Here is a 23,679-nt window from a genome sequence, read left to right as displayed (position 1 = left end):
ATCAGCAGTTCGAGACCAGCCTGGCTAACATGGTGAAACCCCATCTCTACTAAAAATACAAAAATTAGCTGAGCGTAGTGGCGGGCACCTGAAATCCCAGCTACTTGGAAGGCTAAGGCAGGAGAATCGCTTGAACCCAGGAGGTGGAGGTTGCAGTGAGCTGAGATCGCGCCACTGCACTCCAGCCTGGGCAACAGAGCGAGACTCCATCTCAAAAAAAAAAAAATCATTTAAAAGAATGAGGAACAGTCAGGCGCGGTGGCTCATGCCTGTAATCCCAGCACTTTGGGAGACCAAGGCAGGCAGATCACGAGGTCAAGAGATCGAGACCATCCTGACCAACATGGTGAAATCCTGTCTCTACTAAAAATACAAAAATTAGCTGGGCGTGGTGGTGCATGCCTGTAGTCCCAGCTACTCAGGAGGCTGAGGCAGGAGAATCGCTTGAACCCAGGAGGCGGAGGCTGCAGTGAGCCAAGATCTCACCACACTGCACTCCAGCCTGGTGACAGAGTGAGACTCCATCTCAAAAAAAAAAAAAAAAAGAATGAGGAAAAAGAATGCTATCAATAGAATGATGTCTTTTGTTTCCAAAGTCTATATACTAAAGCAATGCGAAAATAATAATAAAAGCAACATGTTTTGTGGCAAAGTTATCTTGGAGTAAATGCAGCACCGCTGGTGAGTATTCTCGGTGCAAACAGGAAAACGGTTTAAAGCCGTTTCTATATATATCATATTAAAATCGACATAATGAATTAAGACTAATTAAATCAAGTGGTTGAGTTATTACAAAGCCATGGCCAGTGTTACCAGCTTGGCTTCCTTCTTCCTCAGATATACTTCTTTTTAGTATACCTAAAAAGAAGATGGTAGCAATTGCCCACTTTATTCTGTTGATAGGCAGAGAAGTTAAAAGTTACATAATAATTAAGCCCTTTATAATCTGTTGTGTACACAATAATAAAAATGAAGTTAGGCCTATAGAGTATTCACACTGCTATTTGCCAGTAAACTATTCTATGCCTTATATATTTGTGTTGTATTTTAAAGTGACTTTTAATAACCCAGCTAAAATTTAGATTTCAGTCTCCAGAACAAATAGTATTTGTTTCCCAAACTCCCACTAAAACTTCCAGAGTTAAACTACCAAGGATTCTTGACTTTGGTTCATTACAAACCACATAAAAATTTTTTCTTACCTTTACACCTTGAATGAGACCATTCATGAGGAATGTGTGTTGAGAAAATGTTTCATGTAGAACCTACAAAAAGCAAACATGAAGACAAATTCAAATTTAAGTTAAAGGAAAAATTTTCTGCCTCTCTTAATGGCATGCTACATAAATGAGTCCTGCAATGAAAAATTATAAAATATCAATAAAATCCAAAAAAATAAATAAACTGTGGTACATCCAGACTATCACTAAAAAGAAATGAGCTACTAAGCCACTAAAAAACATGGAGGAACCTCAAATGCATGTAATTAAGTGAAACAAACCAATCTGAAAAGGCTACATATTGTATTGTATAATTCCAAGTATACCTGGAAAAGGTAAAACTATGGAAACAATAAAAAGATGAGTGGTGGCCAGGGATTGTGAAGGCGGGAGGGATGAATAGGCAGAGCACAGGGGATTTTTAGGGCAATGAAAATGCTCTGTATGATACTATGATGGTGGATACATGCATTATATATTTATCAAAACTCAGAGTATAGAATACCAAGAGTGAATCCTAAACTACAGAATTTGGGTGGTAACAGTATGTCAATGTAAGTTCATCAAATAAAACAAATGTACCCCTTTAGAAAGGAATGTCCACAGTGGGAAAAAAAAAAAAAAAAAAAAAAAAAAAAAGGCTATGTGTATGTAGGGGAAGGGATACAGGGGAAATCTCTGTACCTTCCTCTCAATTTTGCTGTGAACCTTAAATGACTCCTTAAAAAATTAAGTCTTTAAAAAACAGAAATTAAAATCTACTCACAAATTATTTCCAACCTTTCCTCTAACATTATTTTTAAGGTTTAGAAAAAGTTTGTCATCTCAGCTACTGACATTTGAACTCTACTTGCCTGTACTGAAGAAAAAGAAAAGCAAATGAAGGACACCAAATATTTCAAGTGAAGTACCAAAGTTCTCAGAAAAAATCTTCCAAAAATAATAAATGTAAGTCACAGAGATACAGAAATTTTCTTTAAAGAGTAATATAGAACTGTTGAATAACTTGATTTGTCACATGCATCACAAAAACATGGTAAAATGCAGAACAAAAAAGCGTATTTTTAAAAAATGCTTATCGGATCATGTCAACTTTTTTTTTTTGGAGAGGGAGTCTCACTCTGTCGCCCAGGCTGGAGTGCAGTGGTGCAATATCAGCTCACTGCAACCCCCACCTCTCAGGTTCAAGCGATTCTCCTACCTCATCCTCCTGAGTAGCTGGGACTACAGGAACCCGCCACAACGCCCAGCTAATTTTTGTATTTTTGGTAGAGACGGAGTTTCACCATATTGGCCAGGCTGGTCTTGAACTCCTGACCTTGTGATCCACCCACCTTGGCCTCCCAAAGTGTTGGGATTACAGGCATGAGCCACCGCTCCTGGCCTGATCATGTCCATTGTTAACCCACTGTCTCTCAGTCCCACATTCTCCCTTCTATACTCTGTCAGATCAGAGCTAAGAGACTATGGACATTCCTCTGACTCCCTTGCCCCACAGGCTTCCTCTTAGTTTCTTTCAGTGGGAAATAGAGGGTGGAGTGAGTGCTGGTCAACACTGCACCAACACCTCCAGGGTTCTCTCATGCTGTCAAAGGAGCAGCAGTGCTGATCCTTCCCTGCCCCCACCTCAAACCTCACCCTCTCAACCTCAGACCACTGCTATAATCCTACATGGAAAATGATGCAAACTTGCATTCCCTTTGTACAGGTGATGCAGTTTAGGAATAACAGACCATCATTTTAATTTGGCAAAACCGTATCTATGGATGAATGACAGAATATATACTTAATGAGTTGCACATTAAATAGATCTCATGTAATTTCTGACCGTATGGGCCCATTTCTGAGCAATCAAGCTACCATGCAGGCAATTCCTCTAAACATTTTCAATCCATGTTTTTAAAAACTTTTCTACTGTTTTCTACCCACCCTCCCCCCAAAAAGGAAACAGTGAAATCTTACTAGAGAAAAAAGTAAAACAAGTCCATAATAATTTTAAAAGGCTAACCTTCATAAAATAAAGCAGTTGTAAATAAAACAGCTATATTCTACTCAGGTTTATGATAAAGTTTAAAAACCAAAATTAAGTATGTAAATAATTTAGCTACAAAAGGCAACAAATGTTATCAGAATAAAGTAAACCTAATAATAAAAGGTGTATTAAATATCTCAGAGAAGATCAAAGCTTTCATTTTTAACATCTCTGTATTAAAAAAAAATCTCAAGCTTAGCCAGGTACAGTGGCATACACCTGTAATCCTAGCTACTGAGGAAGCTGAAGTGGGAGGACTGGCTTGAGCCCGGAAGATCAAGGCTGCAGTGAGCTATGACTGTGCCACTGCACTCTAGCCTGGCGACAGAGCAAGACCTTGTATCTATCTATCTATCTATCTATCTATCTATCTATCTATCTATCTATCTATCTAAATAAATAACTCAAGGAAAATATCCCCTTTAAGTATTCTTGAGAAGGACTACAGTAAACATAAAATGGCATTTGCTTGAAAAAAAAAACAGGAAACATTTTAATAGAAAAAAAAATGACACTTGCTTCTCACTTTTAAAACAGTAACTATGAAGTTTTAAGAAACGAACTGTCTTCCAGTACAACAAAGCTTAGAAATATCTACATGTAACAAACATACACAGAGTTGTGTTTCTCCACTTCCACAGATGTAACAGAAAAAAACATGAAATTAAATTTACAGCATTCCTAGAAAGCCAAGAATCATCAGGCGCTTCTGGATGATACAGAACAGATGAGAAAAGACTGACAACAAAAAAAGAGCTGAAGAAAAGTAGCACTTGAAGGTGAAAGAGAAGACCTTGAAGAAGTTCATTTTCCAGAACCCAGAAAGAAACCTCCCAAATCAGAGGAGTAGGAAAAAATGGCCATAAATGAAAAGGTACTAAAAGGTCACAAAGTAAGCTCCCTGGTCTCTTCCTCTCAAAGCTGCTGACCTACAGATATGGCACCAGAATAACAGTCACAAGCATAGTTCTCTGAAAACTGTGGGACTTCTAAGTGGGATACTTGCAGAATTGAATGGAATGAGATTCAAAAAGGATGGTGCCCCAGATCTCTTATGGCTGCCAAAAGTGGACAAAGTCCTATGACCACATAATCCCATAGAGTACTTTAGTACTCTAGAATACCCACACTTTCACAGAGCAAGAGTGCCTATAACCAGTCCCTGCATTAAATTTTAGGGAATAAGGCTTTCCACCTGGGCTGAAGAACTACACTCTAGTAACCACAGGTATCTAGACTACAGGTGGAAAACTGGCTACAACCTGACTGTAAACTTGAAACAGCCTTTGCAAAATTATGACTGAGACAGTGAAAGATCTAACTTAACCGACTCCATCTTGCTTCTAACCTTCAAGCTGTCCTTGTTCATTCCTAGGCATAGCATGAACTAACTTTGGGAGAAACTTAGTTTATGGTTTTTTAAAACAAAGACAATAATAGCCCTTTCCCAAAGCAGACCTCCTTGCCTGGAGACTAGACTGCCTTTGTAGGACCAACATTAGCCACAAGATTAGAAATTATGGTTTATGAATCAGGTAGCTAGAGGCTACAGGATTCTGACCCTCCCCAAACTGTTTCTAATATCACTGCTTGAGATATTTTGCAGACCCTGCACTTAATGGATCAGCTGGCACCACCCAGATCGATAAACTGGCTCATCTGATCTTGTGGCCCCCACTCAGGAACTGACTCAAGAAGACAGCTTTGACTCCTCATGATTTCATCCATGACCAATTCTGTAGTGTGGCTCATTTTCCTCAAGATTGCCTTGGTCTAAGCCTTTTTTATGTCTCCATATATTTTATAATCAGCTCTTCAATAGCCACAAAATAACTTGCTAAGAATTTTGATTATGATTGCATTGACCACAGAATAATTGGGGAAGAACAGACATACTGTCTTTTTGTTGTTGTTGTTTGATTCAAAGTCTCACTCTGTCACCCAGGCTCAGGTGCAGTGGCACGATCTCGGCTCACCACAACCTCCACCTCCTGGGTTCAAGTGATTCTCCCACCTCAGCCTCCTGAGTAGCTGGGATTACAGGAGTGCACCACCATGCCTGGCTAATTTAGAAGAGATGGGGTTTTGCCGAGGCTGATCTTGAACAAAATAGGGAAACAGATGTCATTAGACAAATACCACAGTAAAAACCGTTGCAGACAAGCATTTATGGATGCTAAAATTAGTAGGACAACAGAAAAGGAACAAGATATCTGGATGGTCTCAAAGTATTTCTCCACAACATACTCACTTGAGACCAGGAGTTCAAGACCAGCCTTGCTGAAACCCCATATCTACTATTAAAAAAAAAAAAAAAGCCAGTTGTGGTGGCACACGCCTGCAGTCCCAGCTACTCTGGAGGTCGGGGCAGGAGAATCACTTGAACCCAGGAGGGAGAGGTTGCAGTGAGCTGAGATCTAGCCACTGCACCCCAGCCTGGGCAACAGAGTGAGACTCTCAAAGAATTAAAAAAAAAAAAAAAAAGCAGACAACAATATGTCCATTCTTCCACAATCAATCTATAGTCAATGCAATCATAATCAAAATTCTTAGCAGATTATTTTGTGGGTATCGAAGAACTGATTATAAAATATATATATACTGACATAAAAAAGGCTTAGACCAAGGCAATCTTGAGGAAAATGAACCACACTAAGGAATTTATACAAGATATTACGGCTGGGCGCAGTGGCTCACACCTGCAATCCCAGCACTTTGGGAAACTGAGGCAGGCAGATAACCTGAGGTCAGGAGTTCGAGACCAGCCTGGCCAACATGGTGAAACCCGGTCTCTACTAAAAATATAAAAATTAGCCAGGCATGGTGGTGTACGCCTGTTATTCCAGCTACTCAGGAGGCTAAAGCAGGAGAATCACTTGAACCCAGAAGGCAGAGGTTGCAGTGAGCCGAGATTGCACCACTGCACTCCAGCCTGGGTGATAGAGTGAGACTCCATTGCCGCCCCCCACCCACTTAAAAAACATATTACTTAGAAGTTAACACAGGATGGTGTTGGCACAAGGAAATATAGCTCAACAGAATACTAAAAAATTTAGAAACAAACCCGTATGTGGACAGTTGTCTCATTTATGACAAAGGTGACACAGTACAGTGGGGAACAAAGAACTTTTTCAATAAATGATGCTGGTTCAATTATATATTCTTTTGCAACCAAAGTGAATACTGACCCCCTACCAAACACAATGATCTTTTTAGATGATAGGACTACATGAGAACAATGAACCAATAAAGGTTTGTGGTAGAAAAAGTTTTCTTAACCAAGATTTTTTAAAACCCCTAACCATAAGGAAAAATAAATTCAACTACATAAAAACGTAAATTCAATTAAAGGCGGGGCGCAGTGGCTCACGCTTGTAATCCCAGCACTTTGGGAGGCTGAGGCGGGCAGATCACGAGGTCAGGAGATCGAGACCATGGTGAAACCCCATCTCTACTAAAAATACAAAAAAATTAGCCGGGCGTGGTGGCGGGCGCCTGTAGTCCCAGCTACTCGGAGAGGCTGAGGCAGGAGAATGGCGTGAACCCAGGAGGCGGAGCTTGCAGTGAGCCGAGATTGCGCCACTGCACTCCAGCCTGGGCGACAGAGCGAGATTCCGTCTCAAAAAAAAAAAAAAAAAAAAAAATTCAATTAAAATTAGTGTCATCCAAAGGCATTAAGAGAACAGAAAGTCCCTGGCATTGAAGAATTCAGGTGAAGATGCTGCCATTCTTGAACTGTGAAAGACAAACTAGAATCTGCAGAGCAGCCTCAGTCTTAAAATTCAAGCTTCTTTTTCCTACTTTTTATTTCAGTGATATTTAGGACACTCTATATTTCATAAGAGTTATGATCTAACTGGCTCTATAAGCCCAAGAATAAAAATCCTTACCACCTAGCAAGAGACCCATAGAACTAGTCAGTAGTAAGACTGAGGTCACATATTGGGAACATGAAAGATGTGGGCAACTCGGGCCTGCTGAATTAATCCTTTCCTGCCCAAGGTAACAGAAAATCACATATGGTTATATAACAACACACAATACAACAATGAAATGTTGCTACATACAACATGGATTAATCTCAAAAACGTACTAAGCCAAAAAAGCCAGACAACAAAGAGTATACATTGTATGATTCCACTTACATAATATTAAACACACAAACACAAAGGCCAAATTGTCATATTAGAAATGTGACAAGGACAGAAATTACTTAGGATTGTTTCTGGGAGTATGGTATAGTACTGGATATAAAAGTGTACTTACTGTATAAAAATTCATCAAGCTGTGTATTTATAATTTGTACATCTTTCTGTACACATTATACTTCCATTAAAAGCTTACACAAAAAGGTATCTGGTTCCTATTTTATTTTAGCCATGAGGAAACTTTAGGAAAATATATCATTCTATAGAATCATATTTTCCTCAGATCAAACTCCTAACACAGCTCAAAATCCTATAATTTTATATTGCAAGGGTAGGAGAACAGCTTTCCTATTTTCTGGTTTTTAGGACAATCAGGGAAATACAGAAATTGAAAAGTGCATAAAGTACTGAGATATCAGCTAATCCACTGGTTTTTCTAACTATATTACTCAGAAATATTATAGGAACCCTCTAATGGTTTGATTTGAATTTCTTTCATTTTTTTTTTTTTTTTGAGACAGAGTCTTGCTCTCTCACCCAGGCTGGAGTGCAGTGGCGCGATCTCGGCTCATTGCAACCTCCACCTCCCGGGTTCAAGCAATTCTCCTGCCTCAGCCTCTTGAGTAGCTGAGATTACAGGTGCCCGCCACCACGCCCAGCTAATTTTTTTGTATTTTTAGTAGAGACGGGGTTTCACCATGTTGGTCAGGCTGGTCTTGAAGCCCTGACCTCGTGATCCACCCGCCTCAGCCTCCCAAAGTGCTGGGATTATAGGCGTGAGCCACTGCGCCCGGCCTCTTTTATTTTTTTTAATTTTAATTTTTTTGAGACGGAGTCTCACTCTGTTGCCCAGGCTGGAGTGCAGTGGCGTGATCTCGGCTCACCACAATCGCTGCCTCCTGGGTTTAAGCGATTCTCCTTTCTCAGCCTCCCGAGTAGCTGGGACTACAAGCACATGCCACCATGCCTGGCTACTTTTTGTATCTTTAGTAGAGACGGGGATTCACTATGTTGGCCAGGCTAATCTCGAACTCCTGACCTCGTGATCCATCCACCTCGGCCTCCTGAAGTGCTGAGATTACAGGCATGAGCCACCAGGCCCAGCCTTGAATTTTTTTAAAAAGAAAGTATTATAAACCCAGTATCTACAAGAAAAGAAAATTGTCAGACTTCTCACACTTGACGTGACAGTATAAAAAGATTAACAAATTATCTTTCAGTACAGCTGTGTAAACCTATTTCAGTGCTCTGGAATTCAACCAAAGGCATAAAACAAACTGGGAGCATTTATTTATTAAGTTACTGAACTTCAGGCAGAAACGGTGGTTTTCAGTTTTGAGCTGCTACCAGACTCCTGACCCTTCCCCAACCCCAGCTCTGTGGGTATTAGTTTAAGCAGAGCCTGCTGCTGCCTGAGAGGACTCATTGGATTTGGAGTGTTGTCAAGTTAACAGGGCAAACACGGAAGACTAGTGGCAGACTGGTGGACTAGGCCAGGGATATAACAGGTAGTTGTAGGAGGTGAGACAGCCACAAGAGGCTTGAAAAGCTCTCCCCAAATCGGTTGACTCTAGATGATATACACACATATAAGAGACTGGAACACACTCAAGCCACTCATACATCCTTGGCCATCAGAAGCTGCACATACTCACAGAGATTCAAGAGAATCTGGCAGAGAGCAAAAGCCAGGGAAGAACTGAAAATGGCCTGAAGTAAGAATGCACTTCCAGCTCACATACAGATCCATTAGTAGAGAGCTGAAAGTTTACTGGCTCGAGGTGTTTTAACTATAATCTCTTACCAATCTGGCTGATCCCTAAATTATGGAGACAGAGATCCCAAGGAAGCCAAGCTTAAAAATAAAAATAAAAATAAAAATAAAAACTGAAAAGAGACATCAGCAGCTGCATACTGTAGAGACTTCACAGATTTAGTCCAAGCAAGTTACTAAACAAGCAAAACGAAAACAACCTTCAAGGTGAGAAAAAAATCAATATCCATGGCCAAGTGTAGTGGCACACGCCTGTAATCCCAATGCTTTGGGAAGCTGAGGTGGGAGGACTGTCTGAGGTGAGGAGGAGTTCAAGACCAGCCTGAACAACACAGCAAGACCCCATCTCTAAAATAAAAACAAAAGGCCGGGTGCAGTGGCTCACGCCAGTAATCCCAGCACTTTGGGAGGCCAAGGTGGGTGGATCACGAGGTCAGGAGATCGAGACCATCCTGGCTAACACAGTGAAACCCCGTCTCTACTAAAAATACAAAAAAAAAAAAACAAAAAAAAAAAACAGCCAGGTGTGGTGGCGGGCGCCTGTAATCCCACCTACTCAGGAGGCTGAAGCAGGAGAATCGCTCGAATCCAGGAGGCGGAAGTTGCAGTGAGCCGAGATCGCGCCACTGCACTCCAGCCTGGGCAACAAAGCGAGACTCTGTCTCAAAAAAAAAAAAAAAAGTTAAAGCTTTAGCCAAGCGTAGTGGTGCACAACTGTAATCTTAGCTACTCAGGAGGCTGAAGCAGGACAATTGCTTGAGCCCAGAAGTTTGAGGTTGCAGTGAGCTATTATTGTGCCACTATTTCAGCCTAGGCAACAGGGCAAGACCCTGTCTCTTAAAAAAAAAAAATCCAAAATTGCAAAACTATACTATCTACATATACAGGTTTTAACAAAAAATGATTGCAATATGCAAAGAAATAAGAACATATAACTCACTCAGGAAAAAAAGGGAGTCAACAGAGTCTCTGAGTGTTCCCAGATGTTGAATATAGCAGACGAAAACTTCAAAGCAGATACTATAAATATGTTCAAAGAACTAAACGAATCCATGTTTAAAGAGTTAGAGGAGACCAGGTGTGGTGGCTCACACCTGTAATCCCAGAACTTTTGGAGACCGAGGATTGCCTGAGCCCAGGAGTTTGAGACCAGCCTAGACAACACAGTGAGACCCCACTTCGTAAAAAAGGAAAGTATGGGCCAGGTGTGGTGGCTTACGCCTATAATCTCAGCACTTTGGGAGGCCAAGGCGGGCAGGAATCACTTGAGGTCAGGAGTTCGAGACCAGCCTGGCCAACATGGTGAAACCCTGTCTCTACTAAAAATACAAAAATCAGTCGGGCGTGGTGGCCCACACCTAGTCCCAGCTACTTGGGAGGCTGAGAATCACTTGAAACCAGGAGGTGGAGGTTACAGTGAGCCAAGACCATGCCACTGCACTCCAGCCTGAGTGACAGAGAAAGACTGCATCTCCAAAAAAAAAAAAGTATGTTAATTACTCAGTGAATAGGAAATTTCAAATAGAATATAAAAATTATAGAAAACGTGGAAATGCTGCAGTTAAAAATTCGGTAATCAAAATCAACAGTCCACTAAAATGACAACACAGACAATTTAAGATGAACAAAGAAAGAAACAGTAACCTTGAAGACAAATAAATAGAAATTATTCAAACAAAAGCATAGAAAACAATTGGCAAAAAAATAAAATAAAATAAAATAAATAGCTCCTCAGAGATGTATGAGACGTTATCAAGTGTAAAAAACTTACCTATGGCTGGGCGCAGTGGCTCATGCCTATAATCCCAGCACTCTGGGAGGCTGAAGCAGGCGGATCACGAGGTCAGGAGTTCGAGACCAGCCTGGCCAACATGGTGAAACCCTCCGTCTCTACTAAAAATACAAAAATTAGCTGGGCATGGTGGCACACGCCTGTAATTCCAGCTACTCGGGAGACTGAGGCAGGAGAATTGCTTGAACTCGGGAGGTGGAGGTTGCAGTGAGCTGAGATTGCGCCACTGAATTCTAGCCTGGGTGACAGAGCAAGACTCTGTCGGGGGGTGGGAGCGGGGTAGCGGGGAATAGACCTATAATGAGAGTCTCAAAAGGAGTAAAGAGACAGTAAAAATATTTGAAGAAATAATGGTCAAAAACTTCTCAAACGTGATGAAAAGCATTAATCTACAGAAACAAGAAGCTCAACAAACCCCAAGTAAAATAAACAAAAAAAGACATTCACACCTACACACATCATAGCATAGTCAAACTATCAGAGAGTTTGGCTATTTTTTTTTTTTTTTTTTTTGAGAAAGAGTTTCGCACTTGTCGCCGAGGCTGGAGTGCAATGACACAATCTTGGCTCACTGCAACCTCCATCTCCCAGGTTCAAGCAATTCTCCTGCCTCAGCCTTCCGAGTAGCTGGGATTACAGGCATGCACCACCATGCCCAGTTAATTTTGTATTTTTAGTACAGATGGGGTTTCACTATGTTGGTCAGGGTGGTCTCGAACTCCCATCCTCAAGCGATCCACCTGCCTCGGCCTCCCAAAGTGCTGGGATTACAGGCATGAGCCTCTGCGCCCGGCCTAAAGTTTCATTTTTAAAAGATGAAATGAGTTTTAGAGATGGATGGTGGTGACAGATACCCAACATAATAAAATGTATCTAATACTACTGAACTGTATACTTCAAAACAGTGAAAATGGTAAGTTTGTTATGTGTATTTTACCATAATTTTTTTAAACGGAAAAAAAGTGATTTGGTTTATCTATATTCATACTAAAAATGTGTCCTGAATAAACACATGTATTTGTTCAAAGAATATATTTATTAAGCACCGACTATATCCCAGGCAGCACTACGCAAACAGTGAGGAAAATTAGAATCTCATGAAACTCAAAATGGGACTAATTATCCTCATTAACTAATAACTAATAACCTACTATAGGTTTCCTACTATGAAGGAAAAACTATTGCAACAAGAAAAAAAGAAGGATTAAGGATGCAGGCAATTTTTAAGTCCTCTGTTCCACCCAAGTTATAATTTTAATGAATCAAACTGTGTTTTTTTTGTTTTTTTTTTTGAGATGGAGTTTCGCTCTTATTGTCCAGGCTGGAGCGCAATGACACGATCTCAGCTCACTGCAACCTCCACCTCCCGGGTTCAAGCAAGTCTCCTGCCTCAGAATCCTGAGTAGCTGGGATTACATGCATGCGCCACCATGCCCAGCTAATTTTGTATTTTTAGTAGAGATGGGGTTTCTCCATGTTGGTCAGGCTGGTCTCGAACTCCCGACCTCAGGTGATCCACCAGCCTTGGCCTCCCAAAGTGCTGGGATTACAGGTGTGAGCCACCGCACCAGGCCTCAAACTGTATTTTAAATGTGCCAGAAGAATTAAAAACTTTAAAAGGTTCATAGCAAAGTCTTATGTAAGGCTAACGGGCTAACAGCCACCCTCTAAAGTTCTCTGCTGTCTAAACCTTATTTAAGAACAAAGATTATCTGTACCCAGCGGGATTCTTTGGTAAGGCAAAATGATGATTAGGAAAGGTTAAGCTCCAATTTTTTTTTTTTAATTTTTGTTTTTTTAGAGATGGGGTGTTGCTATGTTGCTCAGGCTAGACTTGAACTCCTGAGCTCAAGCAATCCTCCTGCCTCACTCAGCCTGCTGAATAGCTGGGCCTAAAGGCATATGCTACTGTGCCCAGCCCATCAATAATTTTTAAAGAACAATTAAGACAACTGAAACTTAACTCCAATTTAAAATGTTTTACTAAAATTAAGTGTTAAATAGTTGTAAGCCACCTAAGATCTGCCCCTGTCATCTTTTCTTTGGCAACTCCCTTCCTTCTAACCACATCATAGATGAAACATACAAGTTCTTGCTAAGATATTCAATACCACCTCTGAAGAAATGGCTATAGATAAGCTACGAAAAACTGAAATTTAGACATTCCTACAATTATTACTCATTGTTACAAAGTACTCACCAATCTGCTATTTACCATGTTCTTAAGTCAAAGACCATTAACATTCTCCTAAAGAAGTTACAGACTTCAACAATGCTCTGCAATTTCCTGTAGGACACGACCCTGTGAATCGGTGGCCTGTTAGGAACCCAGCCATGCAGAGCAGCAGGTGAGCGAGCATTATCACCTGAGTTCTGCCTCCTGTCAGATCAGCAGCAGCATTAGATTCTCATAGGGGTGTGAACCCTACTCTGAACTGTGCATGTGAGGGATCTAAGTTGCGCTCATTATGAGAATCTAACTAATGCCTGATGATCTGAGGTGGAACAGTTTCATCCTGAAACCATCCCCCAACCAACCCAATTCTGTGGAAAAATTGTCTTCCACAAAACCAGTCCCTGGTACTAAAAAAGTTGGGAATTGCTGCTGTAGAGTATCTTAAAGATCTTGCTAAACATATACAGTTCATTTGTATAACAGCACCCCCAAGTCTACTTCAATAGGAGCGCAGTGCTACCCAGGAATATTTAAACAGGTGTTTTGTGTTACATGTGGTTCAGAAACCACAATGAAAAAAAAAAAAAATGAAATAAGCTGTTTTAAACCATTATCAAGAGCTACTCCCAAACACGTATCAAGACATACACAGTGATACATGCCTAAGAACTTACCTCTTTCTCTTACAAAACAAAAACCAAGTTCAGCAATACTTACAGTCAACATTGGAGTTGTCAACAGGCCCCACGCAAAGAATTCAAGGAAGATGACAATAGCAGCATGGTACACACTTGGTCGGCCAAAGCCTTGTAGCTTAAAAAGAAAGTTATTATGAAAATTAGCAAGGAAATATAAGAAATCTATTATCTTAAAATGGTATAGAAAAAAATGTGTAAAATAAATTTAGGGCCTACCTCTGTCATTTAAAATAAAACTTCATTCTGTGTTATCCCTGATGCCTTCACTTCCCCAATAAGGGAAGGTGCTAAGATTATAGACTTTCGGTTGGGCGCAGTGGCTCAAGCCTGTAATCTCAGCACTTTGGGAGGCCAAGGCGGGCAGATCACAAGGTCAGGGGTTCAAGACCAGCATGGTTAACATAGTGAAACCCCACCTCTACCAAAAAATACAAAAATGAGCCAGACATGGTGGCGGGCTACTTGGTCCCAGCTACTTGGGAGGCTGAGGCAGAACTGCTTGAACCCGGGTGCTGGAGGTTGCAGTGAGCCGAAATCCCGCCACTGCACTCCAACCTGGGCGACAAAGCAAGACTCTATCTCGAAAGAAAAAAAGATTACAGACTTCCGATCTGTCCCATCGACGCAAATCACTGGAGCTTTAGTAGAAAATCAACTGGATCTTCAAGAGACTAAGGTTCCAGGATCTGACTGCTCTGTCCCTTACGAATTATGTGTTCCTTAGCAACTTAACTTCTCTAGGGCTGAAGTTTCTTTACCTACATAATAAGAGAGATGGGTATGGGTATCACATGCTCAAAGGCCTGAGGGGCAGCTCAGATGACTTTAAATCAGTATGGAGTATCTTGAGATATCCCAATCCAGAGATGTTTAGAAGCAGAGGATGAAAAGTGTGCAATAATGTCTTTGCACACTCTTACTTATCATCTCTCCCACAGATTACTGCAATGACCTGTTAACCCTGCCTTGACTCGTTTTCCCTGTCCCCTCCAAACTCGTGGTGACATTACACTCAGAGTGAACTTTTTAAAAATACAAATCTTATTCCATCACTCCTGTGGAATACTGCAAAAATAAAGAGCTACAAATTGCTGTCATCCCTGCACACACACATTTTCACAATATGACTTTGCTGCCAATTCCATCAAAAGGTTCAGTCTGTTTCTCCATGTCCCTAGATCAAAGCTGGTTTGACAACTTCCTCTAACCAACACTTAAGTGAAGTGAAAACATGGATTTCTGAACCTAGATTGCCAAAGATCTTCAAGACTACCACAAGAAATATCTTCCTGCCACAGGCATATGAGAGGATAAGAAACTCTCCCTATCAAGGCCTCACAGACAAACCAGTTAACAGCCATCACCAACTGTCAGATATAGGCGTAAGGCCATCTTAGACGACCCAATTACAATCAAGCCTGCAGGTGACTGCAGAAGCACGAGACACATTGAGAGAAATCAGCGAAGAACTCTCGCTGAGTTCCACTCAAACCACTAACCCAAAGAATTGTAATAAATGGTTGTTGTTTTGGGCCTTTAAGTATTAGAGCTGTTTCTTAATTTTTATTTTTTTGAGATGAAGTCTCACTTTGTTGCCCAGGCTGGAGTGCAGTGGCGTGATCTCAGCTTACTGCAAAGTGCTGGGATTACAGGCATGAGCCCCCATACCTGGCCCACATTCTTTTTAAGAGCTAACTACTCAGTATCTCATTATATGAATGTGCCACAATTTTAACCAATCGAATATTGATAGGAGTATATGGAATTTTCACTTATTTAAAACTGCTGCAATTAACTTTTCAAATTTTGTAATAATATTAAACCTACAGAAAAGTTGCAAAAACCAAGAGTTCCTGTATATGCTTCACCCAGCTTCCCCAAATGTTAAAATCTTCTATAACCATGGTATAATTATCTAAACCAGGAAATTAGCATTGCTACAAAACTTTAATCTACATACCTTATTTGAATTTTGCCATTTTTCCCATTTTCTTTTTCTGGTTCAGAATCTAATCAAAGATTTAACACCGCATTTAGTTCTCACATTTCTTTAGGCTCTTCCAATCTAAGTCAGTTCCCAAGACTTTTATTTTTTTACTTTCATGATCTTGATACTTTCAGGGAATACTAGTATACTCTTCACCAATAGTTTTATAGTGTCCCTGAATTTGAATTAATCTAATATTCTCTCATGATTAGACTGAGGTTATACATTTTATTTTTTTTAAATGTCACATCTCATAAAATTCACCATTTTCAAGTGCACACAAGTCAGTGGTTTTTAGAATATTCACAAGGTTATACAACCATCACCACTATCTAACTCCAGAACATGTTTATCACCCCCTAAAAGAAGCCCTACACCTATTAGGAGACATTCTTCATTTCCTTCTCCCCCTACTTCCCCTCAGAACCACTAATCTGCTTTCTGTCTCTATGGATTTGCCTATTCTGGGATCATACATAAATAGAATGAATAAATGGAATCACACAATGTGTAGCCTTTTGTGTCTAGCTTCTTCCAATCAGCATATTTTCAAGGTTCATCCATGTTGTGGCATGTATCAGTATTTCATTCAATTTTATAGGTAAATAATATTCCACTGCATCAATATACTACATTTTGTTTATCCATTCATCAGTTCATAGACACTTAGGTTGTTTCCATCTTTGGCTATTATGAATAACGCTGCTATAAGCAGTGATGTACAAGTTTTTGTATGAACATGTTTCCAATTCCCTTGGCTATACACATAACGGTGAAAATGGTGGGACTATTAATATCCTTTTATTAGTATTCTAGGATAAATTTCTAGAAGTGAAGTTGCTGGGCCAAAGAATATACACATTTTAATTTAGAATCCAATTATAATTTAAAAGTTTCACTAATTATGAGTCAAAAAATACTTCATCTTATGTCACCAAATCAACTAATATCTCTAACATATAAAAAGCTTCTAAAAATGTTAAGAAAAAGACTAACAGCCCAGTAAAAAGATTGGCAAGAAATATGAACCAGTTCACTGAAGAAATCAAATGTCCCTTCAGTAGCCTCATTTGTAGTAAGAAAAATGCAAAATTAAGCTAAATTGAAACACAAGTTCTCAGTATCAGACATTAAAAATTCAAAAATTCAAACATCTGTAAACTTCTATTGATGATGCAATTGAAAAGAAACACAAACCGCAAATAGGAACGAAAAATGGTACACCGCTATGGAAGAAAATGTGGCAACATCTAGACAAATTACATATTTCTCCTTTGAAGCAACAATTCTACTTTATCCCTAAACTATGAGGTGCCATATGCACAAAGCTAAAACACTGTAACAGCAAAAATTAACTCTGGGCCAGGGGAAGTGGCTCACACTGATAATCACAGCACTTTGGGAGGCTGAGGCAGGTGGATCACTTGAGGTCAGGAGTTCACGACAAGCCTGGCCATCATGGTGAAACCCCATCTCTATTAAAAGTACAAAAATTAGCAAGGCTTGGTGGCGGGTGCCTGTAATCCCAGCTACTAGGGAGGCTGAGGTAGGAGAATGGCTTGAACCTGGGAGGAGGAGGTTGCAGTGAGCCAAGATCACGCCATTGCACTCCAGCCTGGGCAACAAGCGCGAAACTCTGTCTCAAAAAATAAAAAAATAAAAAATTCGGCTAACGAATGAAGAAAGGAATAATTAACTTAGAATCCTGCCACTTCACAGCCTCACTGAAATAGTGAATCTAGGCCATGACCATTAATGGCCACTGAAATCACTGGGTAAAAGCTGACAAGGTACAAGGGAATAATCAAACTGATAACACCTGAAGCCTGATCAATCATAGAGACTGATCACAGAGATCATTTGCTACATGATGTAATACAACAAAAAATACCGCCACTTAAGAAGTATTCTTTGAAAAAACAAAGTAAAACAAAAAACCTGGATTCAATGCAGCCAAGACATAAACCAGTATACAGAAAATGCAGGTAAAACAAGATTGGCCTTGTTGTAGTACGGTGATGAATATGGGGAGGTATTCCTAATAATATGTAAAGGTAACCACAAAAGAGCTTTAAACAGATTGCTAAAAAGAAAAGTACTTACAGTCTAATTAACAATTAAAAAAAAAGAACAACTTACAGTCTCATTAACAATTTTGAGGGATACCTGTCCCACCATATTCTAAGACTGCATAATAATTTTTAAATGTTTTGCCAGGTGCGGTGGCTCATGCCTGTAATCCCAGCACTTTGGGAGGCCGAGGCAGGCATTTCGGGACCAGCCTGGCCAACATGGCAAAACCCCATCTCTACTAAAAATACAAAAATTAGCCAGGCGTGACGGCAAGTGCCTGTAATCCTAGCTGCTCAGGAGGCTGAGGCAGGAGAACCACTGGAACCCAGGAGGCGGAGGCTGCAGTGAGCCAAGATCACACCACTGCACTCCAGCCTGGGGGACAGAGAGAGACTCCATCTCAAATAATAATAATTTTAAAATTTTTGCTAATTTGATTTTTTAATGGTTATCTAATTTTATTTTGTACTTCCCTTACTCCCAATGAAGCTGAGCTTCTTTCCTATGATTAGGAATTTCCATTTCTTTTTCTGTGAACTGCCTATTCATCTTCCGTCAATTTTTTATTGGTGACTTTAATCTTTCATATTGATTTATAGGACCCCTTTAGAATCAATATTAAAAATATTTATACAATGCAACATCAAATTATCATTCTCAGCCAGGAGTGGTGGTGTGCACCTGTAGTCCCAGCTACCTGGAAGGATCACTTGAGCCTAGGAGTTCAAGTCCAGCCTGGGCAACACAGCAAGAACCCCATCTCTTAGGGGGGAAAAAAAATAGGCCCAGTGCAGTAGCTCATGCCAGTAATCCTAGCACTTTGTGAGGCTCAATCAGGTGGCAGGTGGGAGATTTACTTGAGGCTAGGAGTTCAAGACCAGTATAGACAACATAGTGAGACTCGATCTCTCCAAAAAAATTAAAAATTAACCAGGCATGGTGACATGTGTCTGTAGTACCACCTCCTCAGGAGACTGAGGCAGGAAGATCGCTGGAGCTCAGGAGTTTAAGGCTGCAATGAGCTATGACTGCACCACTGCACTCTAGCCTAGGCCACAAAGTGAGACTCCAGTCTCGTTTACAAAAAAAAAAGTCATCATCCTCACCTACTGGCATCAATACTCTCTAAAAATAAAAGGCACAAATACACAAACGGACAACAGCTGGAGACTTCAATACTCATTTTCAGTAACTGATAGAACAATTAGAAGATCAGCAAGAAATAGAAGACTTCAGTAACACTGTACACTAACTAAACCTAACAGACATTTATTGAACACTCTTCCCAACAAGATATAAATCCTCATGTGCACATGAGAAGACTATAAAACAAGTCTGAATAAATTTAAAAGGAGTTAATTTAGACTAACTATGTTCTTGACCACAAAGAATGAAATTAGACATCATTAACATAAGAAAATTTGGAAAATTCACGAATATTAAAATATTAAAACATACTCCTGAGTAACAGATAAAAGAAATCACAAGGAAAGTTACAAAACTTCCATTTGAACAAAAATGAAAATGCGACACACCAGTTGAATGCAGCTTAAAGCGGCGCTTAACAGGAAGTGTACAGCTGTAGATATGTGGTTATAAAAGATCTCAAATCAATAATTTAACTTTCCACCGTAAGAAACTAGAAGAGAGCAAACTAAACTCAAAGCAAGGAAAGAAAGTAAGATCAGAGCAGATACAAACGTGATACAGAACAGAAAAGCAATACAGAAAAATCAACAAAATCAGGTCGGGTGCAGTGTGAGCCTAGCACTTTGGGAGGTCAAGGCGGGCAGAACACTTGAACCCAAGAGTTAAAGACCAGCTTGGACAACATGGTGAAACCCCGTCTCTACTAAAAATACAAAAAAAAAGTTTACCCAAGCATGGTGGCACATACACCTATAGTCCCAGCTATTTGGGAGGCTGCAGTGAGAGAATCGCCTGAGTCCAGGAAGTTGAGGCTGCAATAAGCCATGATCATACCATTGTACTCCAGTCTGGGAGAAGGCTGTGAAACCTGGCCTTAAAAAAAAAAAAAAAAAAAAAAAGGAGGCCAGGCGCAGTGGCCTGTAATCCCAGCACTTTGGGAGGCCGAGGCAGGCGGATCACGAGGTCAGGAGGTCGAGACCATCCTGGCTAACATGGTAAAACCCCATCTCTACTAAAAATTAAAAATAAAAAAAATTAGCCAGGCGTGGTAGTGGATGCCTGTAGTCCCAGCTACTCGGGAGGCTGAGGCAGGAGAAATCACTTGAACCCAGGAGGCGGGGGAGCTTGCAGTGAGCAGAGATCGTGCCACTGCAATCCAGCCTGGGCAACAGAGCAAGACTCCATCTCAAAACAAAAACAAAAACAGAAAAAGGAAAGGGAAGAGAAAATCAACAAAATCAAAAACTGATTTAATGAAAATATCAAACTAACGGACAAACCAAGAAAACAGAAGACCTGAATTACTAATACCAGAAATGAAAGAGAAGATAATAATGGTCAACCTTACAGAAATAGAAAGGATTATAAGGGAGTCTTATAGACAATTAGCCAACAAACTGGATAAATGAAATACAATGGACAAACTCCTAGAAACACATAACCTACTAAAAATGAATCATGAAGAAACAGAAAATATAAATAGACCTATAACTAGTAAGGAGACAGAATCAGTAATCAAAAACCTCCCAGAATTCCAGCAGAGTTAAAGAATTAAAACTCTACCCAAGACATGAAGAGGAAGGAGCACTTACTAACTCACTCTCTGAAGCCAGCATTACAGTAGTTGCCCCCTTATCCAAGGGGGACACATTCCAAGACCCCTAGTGGATGCCTCGAAAAGTACCAAACCCTATACAGCTGTTCCTCGACTTACAAAGGGGTTGTGTCTCAATAAACTGACTATAAGTTGAAAATAAACTAAGTTGAAAGTCGCTTTAGACTTATGATATATTCAACCTATGATGGGCTCATCCAGACAACCCAATCATAAGTAGAGGTGCATACTCAATGCATATTGCTTTTGCATCAAGGTAAAGTTGAAAAATCTTAAGTCCAACCATCAAATTTGGGACGATCTATATATACTGTTTTTTTCCTATACACACCTATGATTGAGTTTAATTTTTAATTAGGCACAGTCCTCTTGTGCTTTTGGTCATTATTAAATAAAATAAGGGCTACTTGAACACAAGCACTGTGATACTGCAGTCCATCCGATAACTGATGGCTGACTAACAGATGGACAGCATATAGAGTGTAAATGCTGGATGAAGGGATGGAGCAAGATGGCACAGTATTTCATCATACTACTCAGAATGTGACGTGCAACTTAAAACTGATGAATTTTTATTTCTGGAATTTTCCATTTAGGATTATCAAACTTCTGTCCACTTCGGGTACCTGAAAACCATGGAAAGTGAAACCATAGAAAGCGAAATCACGGATCAGGGAGTACTGCCATACTCTAAAAAAGCCAGACAGGCCGGGCGCGGTGGCTCACGCTTGTAATCCCAGCACTTTGGGAGGCTGAGGCGGGCGGATCACGAGGTCAGGAGATCGAGACCACGGTGAAACCCCGTCTCTACTAAAAATACAAAAAATTAACCGGGCGTGGTGGCGGGTGCCTGGAGTCCCAGCTACTCGGAGAGGCTGAGGCAGGAGAATGGCGTGAACCCGGGAGGCGGAGCTTGCAGTGAGCCGAGATTGCGCCACTGCACTCCAGCCTGGGTGACAGAGCGAGACTCTGTCCCCCCCAAAAAAAAAAAACCAGACAAAGACACTACAAGAAAACTATAGGGCCAGGCACAGTGGCTCATGCCTGTAATCCCAGCACTTTGGGAGGCCGAGGTGGGTGGATCACAAGGTCAAGAGTTCAACACCAGCCTGGCCACCATAGTGAAACCACACCTCTTCTAAGAATACAAAAATTAGCTGGGCGTGGTAGTGCGTGCCTGTAATCCCAGCTACTCAGGAGACTGACGCAAGAAAATTGCTTGAATCTGGGAGGCGGAGGTTGCAGTGAGCTGAGATCACGCCACTGCACTCTAGCCTGGGTGACAGAGCAAGACTCCATCTCAAAAAAAGAAAAAAAAAAGAAAAGAAAACTACAGACCAATTTTCCTTATGCACATTGATGCAAAAATCCTCAATAAAATATTAGCATACCAAATTCAACAGTTTATTACGCAGTTTATTATGGTTATACACCATAACCAAGGACTTATTCTAAGAATGTCGTAACAGTTCACCCATGAAAACCAATCAATGTAATACAACACATTAAAATAAAGAGGAAAACCCCACATAATCATCTTAATTGATGCAGTAAAAGCATCTGACAAAATTCAACACACTTTCATAATAAAAACACTTAGAAAACTAAGAAAAGAATAAAATTATCTCAAATAATACTGGCCAAATATGAAAAACCCACACTTCACATCATATTCAATGGGGAAAGGCTGGAAACCTTTCCTCTAAGATCAGAAACAAGACAAAGATGCGCACTTTCCCCACTTCTATTCAGTATAATACAATACTGGAAATTCTAGCCAGAGTAATATGGCAAGAAAAAGAAAGAAAAGGCATTCAAACTGGAAATGAAGAAGTAAAATTATCTCTGTTCGCTGGGACAAGATCTCATAAGTAGAAGACACTAAAAATTCCACACACAAAAAACCTGTTACAACTAATAAATTAATTTAACAAAGTTACAAGATACAAAATCAACATTAAAAATCAGCTGCATTTCTATACACTAAAGATTAACAATTTTAAAATGAAACTTAAAAAAATTCAAATTGGGCTGAGTGGAGTGACTCACACCTGTAATCCTAATGTTTTGGGAGGCCAAGGCAGGAAGACAGCTTGAGCTCAGGAATTTGAGGCCCTCCCAGGCGACATAGTGAGACCTTGTCTCTACTAATAAACAAAAAACGGCTGGGCACAGTGGCTCACGCCTGTAATCCCAGCATTTTGGGAAGCCAAGGCAGGCAGATCACGTGAGGCTGGGAGTCTGAGGCCAGCCTGACCAACATGGTGAAAACCTGTCTCTACTAAAAATACAAAACTAGCTGGGTGTGGTGGTGCCTGCCTGTAATCCCAGCTACGTGGGAGTCTGAGGCAGGAGAATCGCTTGAACCTGGGAGGCAGGGGTTATGGTGAGCCAAGATCGTGCCACTGCACTCCAGCCTGGGCAACGAGAGCGAAACTGTGTCTCAAAAAAAAATAATAATCAAAAAACTTAGCCAGACGTGCTGGCGCACACCTGTGGTCCCATCTACTCAGGAGGCTGAGGCGGGAGGATCACTTGAAACTGGGAGTTCAAGTTTGCAGTGAGCTATGATCACCCCACTGCACTCCAGCCTGGGCAACAGTGACACCCAGCCTCAAAAAAAAAAAAAAATTCAAGTTGCAATAGCATCATAAAGAATAAGATACTTAGGAACAAATTTAACCAAGAAGGTGAATGACCTCTATGCTTAAAACTGTAAGACACTGTTGAAAGAAATTAAAGAAGGTATAAATAAACATAAAGACATCCCAGGTTCACGGATTTAAAGAATATAGTTAAGGTATCACTGTTACCAAAAGTGATCTGCAGATTCAATGCCAGTCCTATCAAAATCCCAATGATGCTTTTTGCAAGAATAGAAAACTCCATCCTAAAATTTATACAGAATCTTAAGGGACCCCCAATAGCCAAAACAATCTTGAAAAAGAAAAAAAGTTATCTCGCACTTTCTGAATTCAGAACTTACTATAAACATATCGCAATCAAAACAGTGTG

At 40.4% G+C, this 23,679-nt stretch overlaps 1 protein-coding gene across 3 annotated transcripts in view; it reads right to left on the bottom strand.

The window, feature by feature from the left end:
* The window catches only part of MFSD14B (major facilitator superfamily domain containing 14B), an 87,680-nt gene that overhangs the window by 30,900 nt on the left and 33,101 nt on the right, over positions 1-23,679 (bottom strand). For 2 of the 3 annotated variants that reach the window (XM_032164574.2, XM_032164573.2), the window contains exons 2-3: positions 13,860-13,955; positions 1,203-1,265 (exon numbers count right to left, since the gene is read on the bottom strand). In XM_032164574.2, the coding sequence (XP_032020465.1) occupies positions 1,203-1,265; positions 13,860-13,868 (72 nt within the window). In that variant the 5' untranslated portion in view covers positions 13,869-13,955. Of the gene's footprint in view, positions 1-1,202; positions 1,266-1,986; positions 2,085-13,859; positions 13,956-23,679 lie in introns of those variants that run through there. The other variant, XM_058445635.1, reaches the window with a different exon arrangement.

The sequence above is a fragment of the Hylobates moloch genome, unplaced genomic scaffold, assembly GCF_009828535.3.
Source record: "Hylobates moloch isolate HMO894 unplaced genomic scaffold, HMol_V3 SCAFFOLD_10, whole genome shotgun sequence".
NCBI classification, from domain to species: Eukaryota; Metazoa; Chordata; class Mammalia; order Primates; family Hylobatidae; genus Hylobates; species Hylobates moloch.
This window is presented reverse-complemented; position numbering and strand designations above follow the sequence as displayed.